Genomic DNA, 22,517 nt, shown 5'->3' on the forward strand with positions numbered 1-22,517 from the left:
GAGTATCTGTCCATAGGACCACTTTAAGCCGTACACTCCACAGAGCTGGGCTTTACAGAAGAGTGGCAAGAAAAAAGCCATTCCTTTAAGTGTTCACCAAAATGCACGTGGGAGACTCCCCAAACATATGGAAGAAGGTACTCTGGTCAGATAAGACAAAAATTTAGCTTTTTAGCCATCAAGGAAAATGCTACGTCTGGCACAAACCCAACACCTCTCATCATCTGAGATCACCATCCCCACAGTGAAGCATGGTGGTGGCAGCATCATGCTGTGGGGATGTTTTTCATCGGCAGGGACTGGGAAACTGGTCAGAATTGAAGGAATGATGGATGGCACTAAATACAGAGAAATTCTTGAGGGAAACCTGTTTCAGTATTCCAGAGATTTGAGACTGGATGGAGGTTCACCTTGCAGCAGGACAATGACCCTGAGCATACTGCTAATACAACACTCAAGTGGTTTAAGGGGAAACATTTAAATGTCTTGGAATGGCCTAGTCAAAGCCCAGACCTCAATCCAATTGAGAATCTGTGGTATGACTTTAAGATTGATGTACTCCAGCAGGAACCCATCCAACTTGAAGGAGCTGGTGCAGTTTTTCCTTGAAGAATGGGCAAAAATCCCAATGGCTAGATGTGCCAAGCTTATAGAGACATACCCCAAGAGACTTGCAGCTGTAATTGCTGCAAAAAGTGGCTTTACAAAGTATTGCCTTTGGGGGGGGGGGGTGAATAGTTATGTACGCTCAAGTTTTCCATTTTTTTGTCTTATTTCTTGTTTGTTTCACAATAAAAAATATGTTGCATCTTCAAAGTGGTAGGCATGTTGTGCCAATGAAATGATACAAACCCCCCAAAAATCTATTTTAATTCCAGGATGTAAGGCAACAAAATAGGAAAAATGCCAAGGGGGTGAATACTTTCGCAAGCCACTGTATCAAAACTCTGACCGGGAAAAGTGTTGGATTTTATCGACAACTTTGATTTATTTTGTGAGCAACCTCAGTTCTCAAAAAGGGATGGCTTACACCTGAATAGAAGAAGAGCTAGATTGCTAAGTTCTAATATTGCAAATATACTAAACAATCTGATCTGAAATTCCGCAGCTGTAGCTTTGGACTGATTCATGTAAATACCAACAGTTTGATTTAGAAAATAGATTTTATAGTAATTCTGGCTTCTCAAACCAACAAACATTCTGATAATTACTCAGTCTTGGTTAAATATAACTGTGCCGGACTCTGACGGGTTCTAATGTTTATAGGTCTGCCAGAGTTGGGGGTGTCGCCATATTCATAAAGAACAACTTAAATATTTATGGGTCTATTTCCACCTCTGCCCTAAGCAGTTTGAATGTCTAGTACTTAATGTATACTTTGGTAGTAATCCCCAGCTAACGCTAGTGGGAATTTATTACCCTCCCTTGGCTCCCCCTTGTGTTCTTAGCAAATTGTCTGACTTGCCATCTAAGTATGCTAAATCTGAATTATTAATAACAGGTGATCTTAACCTGGATTGGTTGATGCCAGTGTCAGATAGACTAACAGATATTTGTACTGAGCTAAACTTAACTCCGCTGATAACTCAACCAACCTGCCCCAACTTTAAACACCCTGATACATCTACTCTTTTAGATATTATTCTGACTAATGCCCCCTCATAAGTATATAGCCAATGGAATATTTGCTAATGAGCTCAGTGACCATTGTCCCATTGCCTGCATAAAATATGTTAAACATTGAGATATTAAAGACATGATAGATCAGATGCATAGTATATTAAGGACTGAGATCTGTAGAAAGACAGGTTGGTTAATTCTTGAAGCCCCTGTAGTCTCCTTGGTTTTCATGCCCCCCAGTTTTGGAATGGCCTGCAAGGCTCTTTACATCTTTTAAATAAACTTCAGTTAGTGCTAAATACGGCTGCTAGAATCCTGACTAGAACCCCAAAATTTGATCATATTACTCCAGTGCTAGCCTCCCTACACTGGCTTCCTGTTAAGGCAAGGGCTGATTTCAAGGTTTTACTGCTAACCTACAAAGCATTACATGGGTTTGCTCCTACGTATCTTCCGATTTGGTTCTGCTGTACATAACTACACGTACGCTATGGTCACAAGACGCAGGCCTCCTAATTGTCCCTAGAATTTCTAAGTAAACAGCTGGAGGCAGGGCTTTCCCCTATAGAGCTCAATTTTTATGGAACGGTCTGCCTACCCATGTGAGAGATGCAGACTCGGTCTCAACCTTTAAGTCTTTATTGAAGACTCATCTCTTCAGTAGGTCCTATGATTGAGTGTAGTCTGGCCCAGGAGTGTGAAGGTGAACGGAAAGGCACTGGAGCAACGAACCGCCCTTGCTGTCTCTGCCTAGCCGGTTCCCCTCTCTCCACTGGGATTCTCTGCTTCTAACCCTATTACAGGAGCTGAGTCACTGGCTTACTGGTGCTCTTCCATGCTGTCCCTAGGAGGGGTGCATCACTTGAGTGGGTTGAGTCACTGACGTGGTCTTCCTGCCTGGGTTGGTGCCCCCCCTTGGGTTGTCCCATGGCGGAGATCTTTGTGGGCTATACTCGGCCTTGTCTCAGGAGGGTAAGTTGGTGGTTGAAGATATCCCTCTAGTGGTGTGGGGGCTGTGCTTCGGCAAAGTGGGTGGGGTTATATCCTGCCTGTTTGGCCCTGTCTGGGGTATCATCGGATGGGGCCACAGTGTATCCTGACCCATCCCGTCTCAACCTCCAGTATTTATGTTGCAGTAGTTTATGTGTTGGGGGCTAGGGTCAGTCTGTTATATCTAGAGTATTTCTCCTGTCTTATCCGGTGTCCTGTGTGAATTTAAGTATGCTCTCTCTAATTCTCTCTTTCTTTCTCTCTCTCTCTCGGAGGACCTGAGCCCTAGGACCATGCCTCAGGACTACCTGGCGTGATGACTCCTTGTTGTCCCAGTCCACCTGGCCGTGCTGCTGCTCCAGTTTCAACTGTTCTGCCTGCGACTATGGAACCCTGACCTGTTCACTGTGATTACTATTATTTGACCATGCTGGTCATTTATGAACATTTGAACATCTTGGCCATGTTCTGCTATAATCTCCACCCGGCACAGCCAGAAGAGGACTGGCCACCCCTCATAGCCTGGTTCCTCTCTAGGTTTCTTCCTAGGTTTTGGCTTTTCTAGGGAGTTTTTCCTAGCCACTGTGCTTCTACACCTGCATTGCTTGCTGTTTGGGGTTTTAGGCTGGGTTTCTGTACAGCACTTTGATATATCAGCTGATGTAAGAAGTGCTATATAAATACATTTGATCTGATTTGATTCCCTAGTGCCTCTAGGGCAGTTTAGGATTCTGGTGATGAATGTGTTAATGCCAGCTGTTATTGTTTTGATTGAGTATAAACATCTGTCTGTATTGTTGATTGTGGTACTGAAATTGTAAATTGTAGTCAAACCAACTATAAATTGTAGAAATGTATGTAAATATTGAAAGCATTAATTGAGTAAACTAAAAGGTGTGCAACATGAAAACATTGTCCCATTTACATTGTATAATTTATTGACCGTCCTTAACTTGTAAGGCTGGGATTGCCAGGGACCTTAAGATACAATATCACAATACCTAGGTGCCGATACGATATGTATTGCGATTTTGTTTATTCTATATGTATATCGATTCAATACTGTGATTATATATTGATTCGATGTTTCAAATGTATTGCTCACCATATGTCTGCTGCAGAGGGACAAGTGAGAGCCATGAGATAAGGAGTTTTGATCAGTCATGAAAATAAAAGTGCTGAAAACGAATTGGCTCCCTGTTCAAAAAGATGGAGAACAAGCTTTGAAGGAAAAATACTGGAGTTTTGGTGCAGGTACAGCAAACTAGCGCAAAAATAATTTTGTGATATTGTCAAAACAATACGATATGATATCGTCAAAAATAATATCCCGACATGTAACTGTATAGATTTTTTCCCCCCATCACTACTAACTAGCCCCATAGATGTCCAATGTCGAACCAGCTTTGCCAAGGTCGCACACCAGGTCAGCAGGTCGAAGCGAATTGGACCAACAATTGGGTAGCGAGTCAGTTCAGCCCCCCTTTAAATCAATTTCCCGTGGATTGTGGCATAGCAAGAGTTAGAAGTGCAAACTTACGGCACCAAAGCATAGTGGGAGTTTGACTGCAACGGTGCAGACTGCCTCCATTTGAAGTGAATGACTTACGCCGAATTTCAAATATGTGTGTGTAGGGTGGGACTAGTAGTGCAGGGTCAGAGGCTATGGAAACATAAAAAATGTATTCCATCTCCCTCTGTTTTGGAAGAACTCACTGATGTGACATGACTGGATCTGTGAAAGCTATGTAAGAGAACCTTTGCTTTCACCTAATTGTCCAATCAGGTTAGATCAGTGAATAAATCAAGGAAATGAGGAAGGAACAATTAATTAAAAGGTGTTGAACAGGTACTGGGAGTTGTACCTTGGGTCCCAGGCCAGTCCAGCCCATCTTCGGATCAATGCCTCTCTGGTAGACCGCTTGGAACTCTGCGAGGATTATGGGATAGTTGGCCTCCAAGACCTCAATGTCATGTCGATGGGCGTCACGTGGGAAAAAAGGAATGCTAGGGACATCTGGGAGGAAGAAGAGATGAGGCTTTTGGATGGAGGAGCGATCATTTAATGTGGCCTGAGAAAGACAAATCACAGAGAAAGAACTAAACATTAGACATTGGTTAAAACATATTTATTGTAATTGTTTTGCACTGAGGATGAAAACAAACAAAATTATGCAACGGATGTTTTTGTATTATTTATCTTTTTGCTTTCTGTACTTTAAATCCCAACTACCAGGACACCAAACACTCACTGAGTGGCTGGTAGAAACACATAGCAGCACCCCTAAAGCAAAGCAGGTTAGGGATTGTCTTGTTCAAGGGCATAACAGTAGTCCACACTTAAGAAAGAGAATTCTTCAAGGGTTCTTTGGTAAGGCTGTTTTGGTAAACAGCTGAGGGATATCACAGGAGAAATGTAACCACTCAAATTCATAGAGCTACAGATGCAAGCACTGGCAATTAGTTTTGTTTTTATTTCTTTTTGTGATTTTTACCCCCTTTTTTCTCCCCAATTTCATGATTATGATCTTGTCTCATCGCTGCAACTCCCCAACGTTCTCAGGAGAGGCGAAGGTCGAATCATGCGTCCTCCGAAACATGACCCGCCAAGCCACGCTTCTTAACACCCTCTCAACCCAGAAGCTGGCCACACCAATGTGTCGGGAAAAACATTCAACTGACAACCAAAGTCAGCCTGAAGGTGCCCGGCCCACCACAAGGAGTCGCTACAGCGCGATGAGCCAAGTAAAGCCCCCGGGCCAAACCCTCCCCTAACTAGGACGACGCTGGGCCAATTGCGCGCCGCCCTATGGGACTCCCATTCATGGCCGGGATCGAACCCCAGGCTGTAGTGATGCCTCAACACTGTGATGCAGTAACTTAGACCACTGAGCCACTTGGGAGGCCCGGAAATTATAGTTTTGATCATGTTTTGATGTTATACAGTGTTTGTTTTTACTCTATTGTTTGTAAACAATGTCAATAAATATAAACCCTGGAAGCCACTGGCCCCCATATTGGTACACCTCAGAAGGAGCAGTCCTCCATAGGAATAAATGGAATTCTACAGTATTTCAATAACATAATAAAATGTATTTATACCACAGCATTATTGAATACTTGTTTCTGATTGGCTTGAAGGGCATTCTAGAGTGTGCATTATTTAAGTGATAATGCCCTCGAAGCCGGTGTTTGGAGGAGATATGGGCACGGGTGTTGTTAGGTCCGTGCCAATATATCCTCCAAACACCGGCTTCGAGGGCATTATCTCTTTTATTCAACGGGTTACCAACATATTCAAATAATGATATTCAAATCAAATCAAATTTTATTGGTCACATACACATGGTTAGCAGATGTTAATGCGAGTGTAGCAAAATGCTTATGCTTCTAGTTCCAACCATGCAGTAATATCTAACAAGTAATCTAACAATTTCACAACAACTACCTTTTACACACAAGTGTAAAGGAATGAATAAGAATATGTACATATAAATATATGGATGAGCGATGGCCAAACGGCATAGGCAAGATGCAGTAGATGGTATAGAGTACAGTACATACATATAAGATGAGTAATGTAGGGTATGTAAACATTATACACTGCTCAAAAAAATAAAGGGAACACAAACAACACAATGTAACTCCAAGTCAATCACACTTCTGTGAAATCAAACTGTCCACTTAGGAAGCAACACTGATTGACAATACATTTCACATGCTGTTGTGCAAATGGAATAGAAAACAGGTGGAAATTATAGGCAATTAGCAAGACACCCCCAATAAAAGAGTGGTTCTGCAGGTGGAGACCACAGACCACTTCTCAGCTCCTATGCTTCCTGGCTGATGTTTTGGTCACTTTTGAATGCTGGCGGTGCTTTCACTCTAGTGGTAGCATGAGACGGAGTCTACAACCCACACAAGTGGCTCAGGTAGTGCAGCTCATCCAGGATGGCACATCAATGCGAGCTGTGGCAAGAAGGTTTGCTGTGTCTGTCAGCGTAGTGTCCAGAGCATGGAGGCGCTACCAGGAGACAGACCAGTACATCAGGAGACGTGGAGGAGGCCGTAGGAGGGCAACAACCCAGCAGCAGGACCGCTACCTCCGCCTTTGTGCAAGGAGGAGCAGGAGAAGCACTGCCAGAGCCCTGCAAAATGACCTCCAGCAGGTCACAAATGTGCATGTGTCTGCTCAAACGGTCAGAAACAGATTCCATGAGGGTGGTATGAGGGCCCGACATCCACAGGTAGGGGTTGTGCTTACAGCCCAACACCATGCAGGACGTTTGGCATTTGCCAGAGAACACCAAGATTGGCAAATTCGCCACTGGCGCCCTGTGCTCTTCACAGATGAAAGCAGGTTCACACTGAGCACGTGACAGACGTGACAGAGTCTGGAGACGCCGTGGAGAACGTTCTGCTGCCTGCAACATCCTCCAGCATGACCGGTTTGGCGGTGGGTCAGTCATGGTGTGGGGTGGCATTTCTTTGGGGGGCCGCACAGCCCTCCATGTGCTCGCCAGAGGTAGCCTGACTGCCATTAGGTACCGAGATGAGATCCTCAGACCCCTTGTGACACCATATGCTGGTGTGGTTGGCCCTGGGTTCCTCCTAATGCAAGACAATGCTAGACCTCATGTGGCTGGAGTGTGTCAGCAGTTCCTGCAAGAGGAAGGCATTGATGCTATGGACTGGCCCGCCCGTTCCCCAGACCTGAATCCAATTGAGCACATCTGGGACATCATGTCTCGCTCCATCCACCAACGCCACGTTGCACCACAGACTGTCCAGGAGTTGGCGGATGCTTTAGTCCAGGTCTGGGAGGAGATCCCTCAGGAGACCATCCGCCACCTCATCAGGAGCATGCCCAGGCGTTGTAGGGAGGTCATACAGGCACGTGGAGGCCACACACACTACTGAGCCTCATTTTGACTTGTTTTAAGGACATTACATCAAAGTTGGATCAGCCTGTAGTGTGGTTTTCCACTTTAATTTTGAGTGTGACTCCAAATCCAGACCTCCATGGGTTGATAATTTATATTTCCATTGATTATTTTTGTGTGATTTTGTTGTCAGCACATTCAACTATGTAAAGAAAAAAGTATTTAATAAGATTATTTCTTTCATTCAGATCTAGGATGTGTTGTTTAAGTGTTCCCTTTATTTTTTTGAGCAGTATATAAAGTGTAATTGTTAAAAGTGACTAGTGATACATTTATTACATCTAATTTTTATTATTAAAGTGGCTAGAGATTTGAGTCAGTATGTTGCGTTGTGCAGACCTCACTACCCTCTGGAGAGCCTTACGGTTGTGGGCGGAGCAGTTGCCGTATCATGGCGACGTCGTGCACTATTTTCCAGAGAACGCATTGATCCTGTTTGATTATCCCTTACAAAAGTATTTCTTGTTGTAGTGGGTACAGTAACATTAGTAGTCTCTTCAAAAAAATACTTGAAGGAATATGTTTTTATTTATATACACTGAGTATACAAAACATTAAGAACACTTGATATTTCCATTACATTGACTGACCAAGTGAATCCAGGTGAAAGGTAGAATAGAATAAAGCATTATTGTCCATTCAGGATGGACATTTTACTTTAGCATCACCTTACATTAAAAGGATCACAAACACATACACTACCAGTCAAAAGTTTTAGAACACCTACTCATTCAAGGGTTTTTCTTTATTTTTACTATTTTCTACATTGTAGAATAATAGTGAAGACATCAAAACTATGAAATTACACATATGGAATCATGTAGTAATGAAAAAAAATGTTAAACAATTTAAAATATATTTTATTTTTGAGATTCTTCAAAAAGCCACCCTTTGCCTTGATGACAGCTTTGCACACTCTTGGCATTCTCTCAACCAGAGGTAGTCACCTGGAATGCATTTCAATTAACAGGTGTGCCTTGTTAAAAGTTAATTTGTTGAATTTGATTTGTTTAACCCTTTTTTGGTTACTACATGAGTCCATATGTGTTATTTCATGGTTTTGATGTCTTCAGGGATTGGTTAAATGCGGAAGACACATTTCAGGTGAATACATTCAGTTGGACATCTGACATCCCTTTCCCTTTTACTATTATTCGACAATGTGGAAAATAGTAAAAAAAAAAAGAAAAACCCTTAAATGAGTAGGTATTATAAAACATTTGACCGGTAACATACATTCTCACATAATACACATTTAAACCAGTCAGTCCATCATATTGCATTGATACATTCACTCACAACTGACCGCTGCCCCAACTGCACTGGATAGATAAGTATATATACACTGTACCAATAGAATTTCTGTTGCATTTAGTAGTCCAACAGCACAAAGAATGCATGAATGTTTAAACACATTCTTCGCCATGGGCATTCTGAAGCGCCGTCCAGAGGGAAGCCTCTTGAACTGAGGGTGTAGTAGAGGGTGGGAGTGGTCGCCAGCGACAGACAGTGCCTTCTTTTCAGTTGCCTTGTGGAACAGACTGCTCAACTGTGCCTTTGGCCGACCAATTACTTTTCTTGCTGTGTTTACTATTCTGGTCAGTTTGCTTTCGCTCATTACCATGTCATATTGAATGTGAGGATGCTCTCCACCAAGCTGCTGTACTCCCTCTCCAGAACACCCTGGCTGACCCCAAACCCCTTCAATATCCTGATTAAAAACAGGCGCTGGCTTGCCCTATGGGACTCCCAATCACAGCCGTTGTGATACAGCCTGGAATCGAACCAGGGTCTGTTGTGACACCTCTAGCACTGAGATGCAGTGCCTTAGACTGCTGCGCCACTCGGGAGCCCATGTACATGGATGGACGCTTCTCCCTCTATGTCACTAATACCATGGTTGCCCTTAGTTTGAAGATGCAATCCAGGGAGAGGTGTTTTATACAACAGCCTTCTGTGTGTTCTCTTTCGACTTTGTCTGCATATTTGCAATCAAACTCTAGCCTTTTGTCCATCTCCTTAGCTATCATACTCTAATTCTACTGCTTTCAGAACTCGGTCCTCCAGAAAAGTGGAATGCAACAATTTTGCAGTTCTACTACGTGATACCTTTCAAAAAAAGTTGTGTTAGAAAGGACTACCTGCACATATTGACCAGCTCATATTTATTGACAGAAGAGCCCTACATGGCAGACCAATCCGAACTCATCTCTCGGCATGTCCAGCCCACTCATTATCTCAGCCAATCATGGCTAGCGGGAAGGTTGCTGTCTTTTTGGTTAAACCAACTAGGCTCGTAATTTAACAATGTTATTCGTATTTACAGATGGCATTTACGTTTGTTATTAAGGCACATGAAAGTTCACATGTTCCAGAAGGCATTTCTGACCAAAAACGCATTTTGATAAAAAGGCTCTTGTGAAGTAGTAACGTGTGACATACGCCTAGTTTCCTGAAACGAGTCACATGTAGCCTATTCTCATTGTATTACTTATCTTAAATTCATCACTGTCCATAAATGCTGACAACAATCCATAGACAAAATTGGTAAGAAGTGAAATAATAAAAGTCTGGAGAATAACAGTAGTGTTCTTGCTAAGAAAAGCACACTAATTAGTCTATATTTTAGCCTATTGTAGGGGATGATATTTGATCTAATGACTTACATCAGCTATTGTGAAAGATCAAATAAATTAAACAGATAATAAAGTATCCTGAAGACAAGATGACATAGCCTAAATCTGCACCTACACCAAACACAAATGACCTTGCAATGTATTGTCTTCCCACTAGCATCAGTTACATATTTGGGTTCACAATCTATTTGGGCAAAATAATGTTCATCATACAGTTAGACAAACAAAGTCACCCTAACCAAAATTCCAGCTGAATGCTGCCCTTTCGATGTTACAACCATGGGACGGAGAGAAGATTTAGCAATTTCATAACTAATTTCAGACAATTCTATGCATTTTGCCATGAGGTGGAGATAAAAATGTGCAGTTTTTCAGCTAATTTCCTGCAATTCTACACATTTTGCAGTAGGGTGGAGAGAAATGTTAGTTGTTTTTAGTATGATATCTGACTTAGAGTGATTAACAAAATCAAATCGGACCCCCGGGTCGGTATTTCGACCATGAATAATGCAAGTTTAGATGTTTAGGTGGCCGCCAGACTAACTTACAAGGCAGCAGCTGGGGTCCAAACACATTAAAGCACATACATTACATATAAAACAAAAGATAAAACAGTATACAACATTATTACACGACTACATATCTACAATACAAAATGTACAATACAAAATGTATAATACAACAATATTACAATGTTTGCATATGCATGTGTGTGTCTCTTCATAAGGTGTATTTTTACCAGTTTTTTAAATCTAATTCTGATGCTTGCATGTAGTCATTGCTCTATGTAGTACTGTGCACCTCCCATAGTGTGTTCTGGAATTGGGGACTGTGAAGAGACCTCTGGTGGCATGTCTTGTGGGGTATGCATGGGTGTCCGAGCTGTGTGCTAGTAGTTTAAACAGACAGCTCGGTACGTTCCGCTTGTCAACACTTCTTACAAAAACAAGAAGTTATGACTTCAATCTCTCTTCCACTTTAAGCCATGAGAGATTGACATGCATATCATTACAGTTAGCTCTCCGTGTACTTTTAAGGCCCAGCATTGCAGCCCTGTTCTGAGCCAACTGCAATTTTCCTAAGTCCCTCTTTGTGGCACCTGGCCAAACTACTGAACAGTAGTCCAGGTGAGACAAACTTGGGCCTGTAGGACTTGCCTTGTTGATAGTGTTGTTAAGTTGGGACTAGGGGGCAGTATTTGCACGGCTGGATAAAAAACGTACCCGATTTAAACTGGTTACTACTCTTGCCCAGAAATGAGAATATGCATATAATTAGTAGATTTGGATAGAAAACACTCCAAAGTTTCTAAAACTGTTTGAATGGTGTCTGTGAGTATAACAGAACTCATATGGCAGGCCAAAACCTGAGAAGATTCCATACAGGAAGTGCCCTGTCTGACAATTTGTTCTCCTTCTGTGGCATCTCTATCGAAAATACAGCATCTCTGCTGTAACGTGACATTTTCTAAGGCTTTCATTGGCTCTCAGAAGGCGCCAGAAAGTGTAATGGGGTGTCTGCAGTCTCTGGGCTAAGTACAGCAGCTCTGTTTGTGAGTGGTCAAGCTGGGAACGGTGACACTGGAGATGCACGTTCATGAGAATAAAAAAAAAAATGTATTTCAGCCTTTGAATGAATACAACGTCGCCCAGTTGGAATATTATCGCTATTTTACGAGAAAAATGGCATAAAAATTGATTTTAAACAGCGTTTGACATGCTTCGAAGTACGGTAATGGAATATTTTGACATTTTTTGTCACGAAATGCGCTCGTGCGTCTCCCTTCGGATACTGACCTGAACACACGAACAAAACGGAGGTATTTGAATATAACTATGGATTATTTGGAACCAAAACAACATTTGTTGTTGAAGTAGAAGTCCTGGGAGTGCATTCTGACGAAGAACAGCAAAGGTAATCCAATTTTTCTTATAGTAAATCTGAGTTTGGTGAGGGCCAAACTTGGTGGGTGTCAAATTAGCTAGCCGTGATGGCCGGGCTATGTACTCAGAATATTGCAAAATGTGCTTTCGCCGAAAAGCTATTATAAAATCTGACACCGTGATTGCTTAAAGGAGTTCTGTATCTATAATTGTTAAAATAATTGTTATGTATTTTGTGAACGTTAATCATGAGTAATTTAGTAAATTCACCGGAAGTTTGCGGTGGGTATGCTAGTTCTGAACATCACATGCTAATGTAAAAAGCTGTTTTTTGATATAAATATGAACTTGATTGAACAAAACTTGCATGTATTGTATAACATAATGTCCTAGGAGTGTCATCTGATGAAGATCATCAAAGGTTAGTGCTGCATTTAGCTGTGGTTTTGGTTTTTGTGACATATATACTTGCTTTGAAAATGGCTGTCATTATTTTTGGCAGGGCAGCATTTTTTAGGTATTTGTATTTCGTGCCACGGGATTCCACTGGCTGTTGAAATGCAAACGTCCCACCTTGCCCAGGGAGGTTAAGAAGACAGAGCTACGCTTTATTATGGACAGACTTCTCCCCATCTTAGCTTCTGTTGTATCAATATGTTTTGACCATGACAGTTTACAATTCAGGGTTACTCCAAGCAGTTTAGTCACCTAAACTTGCTCGATTTCCACATTATTCATTACGAGATATAGTCAAGGTTCAGGGTTTAGTGAATAATTAGTCCCAAAAAGAATGCTTTGTTTTGGAAATATTTAGGACTAACTTATTTATTGCAACCCATTCTGAAACTAACTGCAGCTCTTTGTTAAGTGTTGCAGTCATTTCAGTTGCTGTAGTAGCTGACGTGTATAGTGTTCAGTCATCTGTATACATAGACTAACTTTACTCAAAGCCAGTGGCATGTAATTAGTAAAGATTGAAAACAGTAAGGGGCGAAACAGCTACCCTGGGGAATTCCTGGTTCTATCTGGATTATGTTGGAGGGGCTTCCATTAAAGAACACCCTCTATGTTGTTAGACAAGTAACTCTTTATCCACAATATAGCAGGGGGTGTAAAGCCATAACACATCACTTTTTCCAGCAGAAGACTATGATTGATAATGTCAAAAGCTGCACTGAAGTCTAACAAAACAGCCCCCACAATATTTTTATGATCAATTTCTCTCAGTCATTTGTGTAAGTGCTGTGTTTGTTGAATGTCCTTCCCTATAAGCATGCTGAAAGTCTGTTGTCAATTTGTTTACTGTAAAATAGCATTATATCTGGTCAAACACCATTTTTTCCAGAAGTCTACTAAGGGTTGGTAACAGGCTGATTGGTCGGCTATTTGAGCCAGTAAAGGGGGCTTTACTATTATTGGGTAGTGGAATTACTTTTGCTTCCCTCCAGGCCTGAGGGCACACACTTTCTAGTAGGCTTAATTTGAAGATATCCTCTCCAGCGTCTCATCCCGTCAGCGGGATCAAAATCCAGCGAAAAATCATATCGCCAATTAGCATTCAAAAAAAAATCATAATAAAAATTAAAAAAAATTAATATATATATTTTTTTTTTATAGATACACCTCTCCTGAATCGACCCACGTCGTCCGATTTCAAAAAGGTTTTAAAGGAAAAGCAAATCATTAGATTATGTTAGATGAGTCCATCGTAAAAAGCAGCTTCATAGCCATTTTCCGACCAACCACTTGCATCACATATAATCAAAAAACAGCTAAATGCAGCACTAACCTTTTACAAACTTCATCAGATGGCACCCCTAGGACATCATGTTATACAATGCATGCATTCTTTTGTTCAATAAAGGTCATATTTATATATAAAAACAGCATTTTACATCGGCGTCTGACGTTGACTAAATAATTTCCCCTCAAATGCGTCCCGGTAAACAATGCTACAATTCCCTAAATTACTATCCGATAACGATTTTTTAAATTTATATTGTCAATCTAACATTTATAGATGAATATCTCTTGAGAACACCTGTCATACCAGATTTTAAATTAACTTTACTGGGTAATCACACTTTGCGATAAAAGGAGATGCGATACTCAGAAAATGAGCTAATATACAGAGCTCGGCGCCATCTTGGAAACAATCGCATGTCACATCTCATCTTGTATAATATTGTCAATAATCACCTACCTTTAGTTGTCTTCATCAGAAAGCATCCCAGGTCCACAACAGATGTATTTTCGGTCAAAAAGTCCATACTTCACGTTCCATTAGCCTGCTGTTGGTAGCGCGTCCTATGGCTCTCTCCAAGCGCAGGGCTGAAGTTCCGGATAAAATGAGATTCTCCCGCCTGTAGGTTCGTTCGAACATGTCTAATGTTGTAAAACATTAATCTTCAGGGCCTGTAACACCAAGAGAGCCAATAAGATTCGAGGGGGATGATTTCATTGCCTTTAAAACCGTTTCCAAAGGTGGGGGTAGACATGGCCGCCGGCGTCATAATGGTGATGGCCCATCCCCTGTGACCAATTTCCAACGCGTCTCATTCACCGAGTTTCGACTGTATAAGGCTCAAACCACTGTGAAAAGACTGGTGACATCTAGTGGAAGCAATAGGAAGTGCTCACTGAACCATGGTTAACGGTGTGATTTATAGGGAAAGATGAGAAGTCGAGTCCACAATTCTGAATTCCACTTCCTGTTTCAATCGGTCTCGGGGTTTTGACTGCCATTTGAGTTCTGTTATACTCACAGACACCATTCAAACAGTTTTAGAAACTTGAGGGTGTTTTCTATCCATATATAATAAGTATATGCATGCCCTAGCTTCTGAGTTTGATTAGTAGGCCGTTGAAAATGGGAACGATTTTTTTTCAAAATGCGCTGTGGCGCCCCCTATCCTAGGGTATCCTCAAGAGGATATGGCAAATAGGAGTGGCAATATCATCCGCTATTATCCTCAGTAATTTTCCATCTAGATTGTCAGACCCCGGTGGCTTGACAATGTTGATAGACAACAATACTTGTTTCACCTCTTCCACACTAATTTTACGGGAATTCAAAAGTACAGTGCTTGTCTTTCATAATTTGGTCCGATATACTTGGATAGGTTGTGTCAACGTTTGTTGCTGGCAAGTCATGCCGAAGTTTTCTTATCTTGCCAATGAAAAAGTAATTAAAGTAGGCAATAGCAGTGGGTTTTATGATGAAAGAGCAATCTGATTCAATGAATGATGGACCCAAGTTTTCCTTTTTTCCCAAAATGTCATTTAAGGTGCTCCAAAGCTTTTTACTATCATTCTTTATATCATTTATTTTTGTTCCATAGTATAGTTTATTTTTTATTTAGTTTAGTCACATGATTTCTTAATTTGCAGTACGTTTGCCAATCGATTGGGCTGCCAGACTTATTTGCCATACCTTTTGCCTCATCCCTCTCAACCATACAATTTTTCAATTACTCAGTCATTTTCTTAATGGGTGCATATTTATTATTAGTAACTGGAATAAGCAAATTCATAAACGTGTCAAGTGCAGTGTCATTACACACCAAAGACCAGCAAATATTCATTACATCATCAACATAAGAATCACTACAAAACTTATTGTATGACCTCATACACTATATTAGGCCCAGCCTTTGGAACTTTGGTTCTCCTAGATATAGCTACTATATTGTGATCACTACATCCTATGGATTTGGATAGTGCTTTAAAGCAAATTTCTGCAGCATTAGTAAAGATGTGATCAATACAAATAGCACAGGAATTTAATTCCTGTGTTATTTGTAACTACCCGGTAGACTGACAACCTGAACCAGGTTGCAGGCACTGGTTACAGTTTGAAGTAATTTCTTGAGTGGGCAGCTTGATGAGTGACAGTCAATATTTAAATCACCCAGAAAATATACTTCTCTGTTGATATCACATACATTATCAAGCATTTCACCCATATTATACAGATACTGACTGTTAGCACTTCCAACAAGTGTCCCACCCTGATCTGTTCCACCTGTCTTGTGATTGTCTCTACCCCCTTCAGGTGTCGCTGATTTCCCTGGTGTATATATCCCTATGTTTCCTGTCTCTCTCTGACAGTTCGTCTTGTATGTCTTTCAAGTCAACCAGCGTTTTTTTCGTACTCCTGCTTCTATTCTCTTTTGCTAGTCCTCCCAGTTTTTGACCCTTGCCTGTTTTCTGGACTCCGTACCCGCCTGCCTGACCATTCTGCCTGCTCTGACCTCGAACCTGTCTGCCACTCTGTACCTCCTGGACTCTGAACTGGTTTTGACCTTTTGCCTGTCCACGACCATTCTCTTGCCTTCCCCTATTGGATTATTAAATACATATCAAGACTCAATCCATCTGCCTTCTATGTCTGCATCTGGGTCTTGCCTTGTGCTGTTATAACAAGCTTCCAACAAGAATGGGCTTTAGGTGAGGCAGATGAACCTGTAGCCATATTATAGTTTTTAACATGAGATCTTCTCTAAGCTTTACAGGAATGTGGTTCTGAATATGTGACCCGATTCAAGAAACTAGGCGCATGTCGCAAGTCCCGACTTCACAGTAGAGCCGTTTGAACGTAAACATTATTTTTGTATCAAGATACATTTTTTGGCAGAAATGCCTTCTCGAACATGTGAACTTTCATGTGCCTTAATATCAAACTTGTATGGCATCTGTAAATACGAATAAAATTGTTAAATTACGAGCCTAGTTGGTTTAGCCACAGAAAAAGCGAGCAAACCTTCCCGCTAGCCATGATTGGCTGAGATAATGAGTGGGTTGGACATGTCAAGGGATGAGTTTGAACTGGTCTGCCATATAGCACGCATCTGTCTATTGGAGCTGGTCAGTATGTTTAGGTAATGTGTAGAACGCGGCTTTAAAAAAATTGCGTAGTAAAACCATAAACCTGCACTGTCAAGTTAACCTCTATGGGCTAGGTGGGACGCTAGCGTGCCACCCGTGGTGCACTCCATCCGCAGGGCCGGCGCAAATTTGAATCCAAATAAATGTCAAAATTCAAATTTTTCAAAAATACAACTATTTTACACCATTTGAAAGATAAACATCTCCTTAATCTAACCACGTTTTACGATTTCAAAAAGCTTTTACGGTGAAAGCATAAATTTAGAGTATGTTAGGACAGTACATTTACAAGAGTTGTGTGTAATGTTTTGTCAAGTCAAAGACAGGGTCACCAAAACCATAAAACCAGCTAAAATGATGCACTAACCTTTTACAATCTCCATCAGATGACACTCCTAGGACATTATGTTAGACAATGCATGCATTTTTAGTTCTATCAAGTTCATATTTATATCCAAAAACAGCGTTTTACTATGGCATTGATGTTGAGGAAATCGTTTCCCTCCAATAACCGGCAGTCAAGTCAGCGTCACAAATTAAATAATTAAAATTAGAAAACATTGGTAAAATATTATATTGTCATTTAAAGAATTATAGATTTACATCTCTTGAACGCAATCAACTTGCCAGATTTAAAAATAACCTTACTGGGAAATCACACTTTGCAATAATCTGAGCACTGCGCCCAGAAAAATACGCGTTGCGATACAGACTAGACGTCATGTTGGGGAGATCTAAAATCGAAAATACTATGTAAATAATCCATTACCTTTGATTCTCTTCATCAGATGTCACTTCCAGGTATCACAGGTCCATAACGAATGTAGTTTTGTTCAAAAAAGCTCATCATTTATGTCCAAAAATCTCCGTCTTGTTAGCACATGATCTAAGCCAGCCGGACTTCTCGTCATGAACGAGGGGAAAAAATATATTTCCGTTCGTTCAAACATGTCAAACGTTGTATAGCATAAATCATTAGGGCCTTTTTTAACCAGAACATGAATAATATTCAAGGTGGACGAATGCATACTCTTTTATAACGTATTGGAACGAGGGTACCCAACATGAACTCGCGCGCCAGGTGTCTAATGGGACATCATCGTTCCATGGCTCTTGTTCGGTCAGATCTCCCTCCAGAAGACTCAAAACACTTTGTAAAGGCTGGTGACATCTAGTGGAAGCAATAGGAAGTGCCAAAATATTCCTCAGCCCCTGTGTTTTTCAATGGGATAGGTTTAAAGGTAATACAACACATCAGGTATCCACTTCCTGTCAGAAAATGTCTCAGGGTTTTGCCTGCCAAATGAGTTCTGTTATACTCACAGACACCATTCAAACAGTTTTAGAAACTTTAGAGTGTTTTCTATCCATATATAATAAGTATATGCATATTCTAGTTACTGGGTAGGATTAGTAACCAGATTAAATCGGGTACATTTTTTTTATCCAGACGTGCAAATGCTGCCCCCTAGCCCTAACAGGTTAAAGTGTATTGCTAGCTAGCTAACGTTAGATGGTTGGCTCACTAGCTAACGTTATGTGTATGCTCGCCACTATCTGGAGGACCGAGTTTTGAAATCAGTGGAATTCGAGTAGGATAGCTAAGGAGATGGAGAAAACACCATTCTGGATTACATCTTCAAACTAAGGGCAACCATGCATTGCATCAGAAAGGGAGATGCTACATTTTCAGATATTACACGTTTCTAATTTTGACAGACAGTGGTTTCATTTCAAGTGTACTGTTAGCTAGCTAACATTAGGTTTCTGGGTCGCTAGCTAATGTTGTGTATGATCCTATTCTTCGTATCTCAGACACATTTGCTTGACTAGTTATAGCCATGAACCTGGTTGGTTAGGTACCTGCAGATTCATGCAGGGTAGTAACGTCATGAGTTGTGATTGATCCATTGTTTAGCTAGCTAGCTACATGTCTTAACAAAAGACTCCACTATGCAAGTGTCCATTTCAATAGACTGCAACTGTTGATAAAAATACAGTGGCTTGCGAAAGTATTTACCCCCTTGGCATTTTTCCTATTTTGTTGCATTACAACCTGGAATTAAAATGGATGTCTTTGTATCATTTGATTTACACAACATGCCTACCACTTTGAAGATGTAAAATATTTTTTAATGTGAAACAAACAATAAATAAAACAAAAAAACAGATCTTGGGCGTTCATAAATATTCACCCCCCCCAAAGTCAATACTTTGTAGACCCACCTTTTGCAGCAATTACAGCTGCAAGTCTCTTGGGGTATGTCTCTATAAGCTTGGCACATCTAGCCACTGGGATTTTTGTCCATTCTTCAAGGAAAAACTGCTCCAGCTCATTCAAGTTAGATGGGTTTCGCTGGTGTACAGCAATCTTTAAGTTATACCACAGATTCTCAATTGGATTGAGGTCTGGGCTTTGACTAGGCCATTCCAAGACATTTAAATGTTTCCCCTTAAACCACGCAAGTGTTGCTTTAGCAGTATGCTTAGGGTCATTGTTCTGCTGGAAGGTGAATCTCCGTCCCAGTCTCAAATCTCTGGAAGATTGAAACAGGTTTCCCTCAAGAATTTCCCTGTATTTAGCACCATCCATCATTCCTTCAATTCTGACCAGTTTCCCAGTCCCTGCCGATTAAAAACATCCCCTCGGGGTGATGAGAGATGTTGGGTTTGCGCCAGACATAGCGTTTTCCTTGATGGCCAAAAAGCTACATTTTAGTCTCATCTGACCAGAGTACCTTCTTCCATATGTTTGGGGAGTCTCCCACGTGCTTTGGGGAGTCTCCCATATGTTTGCTTATTTTTTTCTTTACGCTATGGTTTTTTTCTGGACACTCTTCCGTAAAGCCCAGCTCTATGGAGTGTACGGCTAAAGTGGTCCTATTATGGACAGATACTTTGCAGCTCCTTCAGGGTTATCATTGGTCTCTTTGTTGCCTCTCCGATTAATGCCCTCCTTGTCAGGTCCGTGAGTTTTGGTTGGCGGCCCTCTCTTGGCAGGTTTGTTGTGGTGCCATATTCTTTCCATTTTTTAATAATGGATTTAATCGTGCTCCGTGGGATGTTCAAAGTTTTTAATAATTTTTATAACCCAACCCTGATCTGTACTTCTCCACAACTTTGTCCCTGACCTATTTGGAGAGCTCCTTGGTCTTCATGGTGCCGCTTGCTTGGTGGTGCCCCTTGCTTAGTGGTGCTGCAGACTCTGGGACCTTTCAGAACAGGTGTATATATACTGAGATCATGTGACAGATCATGTGACACTTAGATTGCACACAGGTGGACTTTATTTAACTAATTATGTAACTTCTGAAGGCAATTGGTTGCACCAGATCTCATTTAGGTGCTTCATAGCAAAGGGGGTGAATGTTTTGAAACAAGTATTTTTTTTTCTTTTCACTTCAACAATTTGGACTATTTTGTGTATGTCCATTACATGAAATCCAAATAAAAATCAATTTAAATTGCAGGTTGTAATGCAACAAAATAGGAAAAACACCAAGGGGGGATGAATACTTTTGCAAGGCACTAGCTGGTCAATTTGCTCTGGCTATCTACCTCGATTTCAGACCATGGGTAAGATAGTCTAGTTAGCTACATTTTCAGATATTACGTGTTTCTAATTTTGACAAAGTATTTTCATTTCAAGTTAAAGTGTACTGTTAGCTAGCTAGCTAATGTTAGCTGGCTTGCTCGCTAACTAACATTACGTCATACGTTGGGATTCATTGTTTACCTAGCTAGTTATCTAGCTACATTTCTTAACAAAAGACTCTCGTCTTAGTGTGCCAGAGCACAGAATAACTGATTAATTTTTGAACGCTCAACACCCGTTAAATATGTCTGGTGTCAGTAAACGTTGGCAACAAAGCATAATTCAATTGTTGCCAGCAGCACAGTTAGTCACCAACGCTCTGGATAACATGTAAGCAGCCTAACCAGCTATGCTGGAGTGAGTAAAGTCAAATCAAATCAAATTTTATTTGTCACATGCGCCGAATACAACAAGTGTAGAATTTACCGTTAAATGCTTACTTACAAGCCCTTAACCAACAGTGCAGTAAAATGGTCAGAGTGGGGCATTCTCTCATTATGTGTCTGGAAGTAGCTTGCCAATGTTAGCCAGTTAGTTTGGGTGCATATTCAACACCCGTTGAGTATGTCAGTAAACTTCGGCAACAAACTGTAATTAAATTGTTGCCAGCAGCACAGTTGCAGTTGTAACAGGTGTAAAATATACTTTATGTATTTCACCGAAAATCCCTCATATTTATTTTAATTTATTATTTTAAGGTTATTTTAAGATGTATTACATTACTTTCAAGAGTGAATTATTTTATTGTATTTATTTTCTAAATTGTGTTATGTGTTAATGCTGTGATGTCATCAACGGGAGCCATGCTCTTACTCCTCAGTTTGCTCAGAGCGTGATGAGGAGAGGTAGGTGTTACGTATGCTCCGGTCTTTTGAATGCACATGTTCGCAAATGTTCACAAATTCACATGAAAGGACAAGAAAAAGTCACTGATTTAGTGTTGCATTACTGTTTATAGGAATATATATTCACGTGAATGGGGATAATGTTCCAGTGCAACTTTGCAAGGCTAGCTCAACTATTGTTAGCTTTGTGGCGGGTGCAGACATCGTGAGTTTTTTTTAATTATTTTCTCATGGGTTTTCTGCACTTTTGTCTTTTATCAGGCAAATATACTTGTATGGAGTCCAGACTGCAGCAGTAACTTTTGCTTTGTATTTGTATCCATTCCATGCAGGTATGTTGTGAAATGTGAAGATTTTGTATTTCATGTTTAATGTGCCTAGTTAGCTGTCGCTCATTTTGTTACTTGCCCGGGCATGTCAAAAATTGCGTTGTTGCTCCATTAGTATGCTTCAGGTATAATGGTACAATAGTACACTCTCTCTAAGAAATATTTTGCACTTATTAGCAAATTATTAGTGTATTGGTGTACAACATTTACAAAATGTAATGAGTCTTTTGAAAATATGAACATGTACATTTTGTACAATGGATTTTTTGTTGATACTCTTACTACAGTTTGCTCAGAGCGTGATGAGGAGAGGCAAATATACTTGTATGGAGTCCAGACTGCAGCAGTAACTTTTTCCTTGTATTTGTATCCATTCCACGCAGTCATTAAAAGAGAGACAACCGGCTGAATTGTATCCAGAGCCTTATCTTCCACCTACACCTTACCAGAACACAACGCAGAAAGGTACCGGTGCAGAACCGGTTACACAGTCACCAACGCTCTGGATAACATAACAGCCTAACCAGCCCTGCTAGGGCAAGTAATGTTCAGTGAGCTGTTCTCTCTCTCTTAGATGTCTGGAAGTACCTGGCAAGTTAGTACAGAATGCTCCGATCAACCCTTGAAGAGATGGGTGGGACTAAGGCTTGAACAAGGGTGTGAACAGTGCTGAATGGGTGTAGACAAAAAGGCTCTCCAATTGGAGTACCAAAACACTGAAAAACAGTTCTCAAAAGTGAGTTTACAAGTTAATCAACTTTCAATTCAGAATTACTTCCCCATTGTTTC

At 40.8% G+C, this 22,517-nt stretch overlaps 1 protein-coding gene across 1 annotated transcript in view; it reads right to left on the reverse strand.

Annotated features, from left to right (window-relative positions):
- Window positions 1-22,517, reverse strand: part of LOC106583884 (aspartate beta-hydroxylase domain-containing protein 1-like) — a 37,217-nt gene that overhangs the window by 12,931 nt on the left and 1,769 nt on the right. Inside the window, exon 2 of the mRNA XM_082967837.1 lies at window positions 4,476-4,682. Within this exon, the coding sequence (XP_082823963.1) occupies window positions 4,476-4,682 (207 nt within the window). The remainder of the gene's footprint in view (window positions 1-4,475; window positions 4,683-22,517) is intronic.

This window comes from Salmo salar, chromosome 23 (genome assembly GCF_965601325.2).
Source record: "Salmo salar chromosome 23, fSalSal1, whole genome shotgun sequence".
Taxonomy (NCBI): Eukaryota; Metazoa; Chordata; class Actinopteri; order Salmoniformes; family Salmonidae; genus Salmo; species Salmo salar.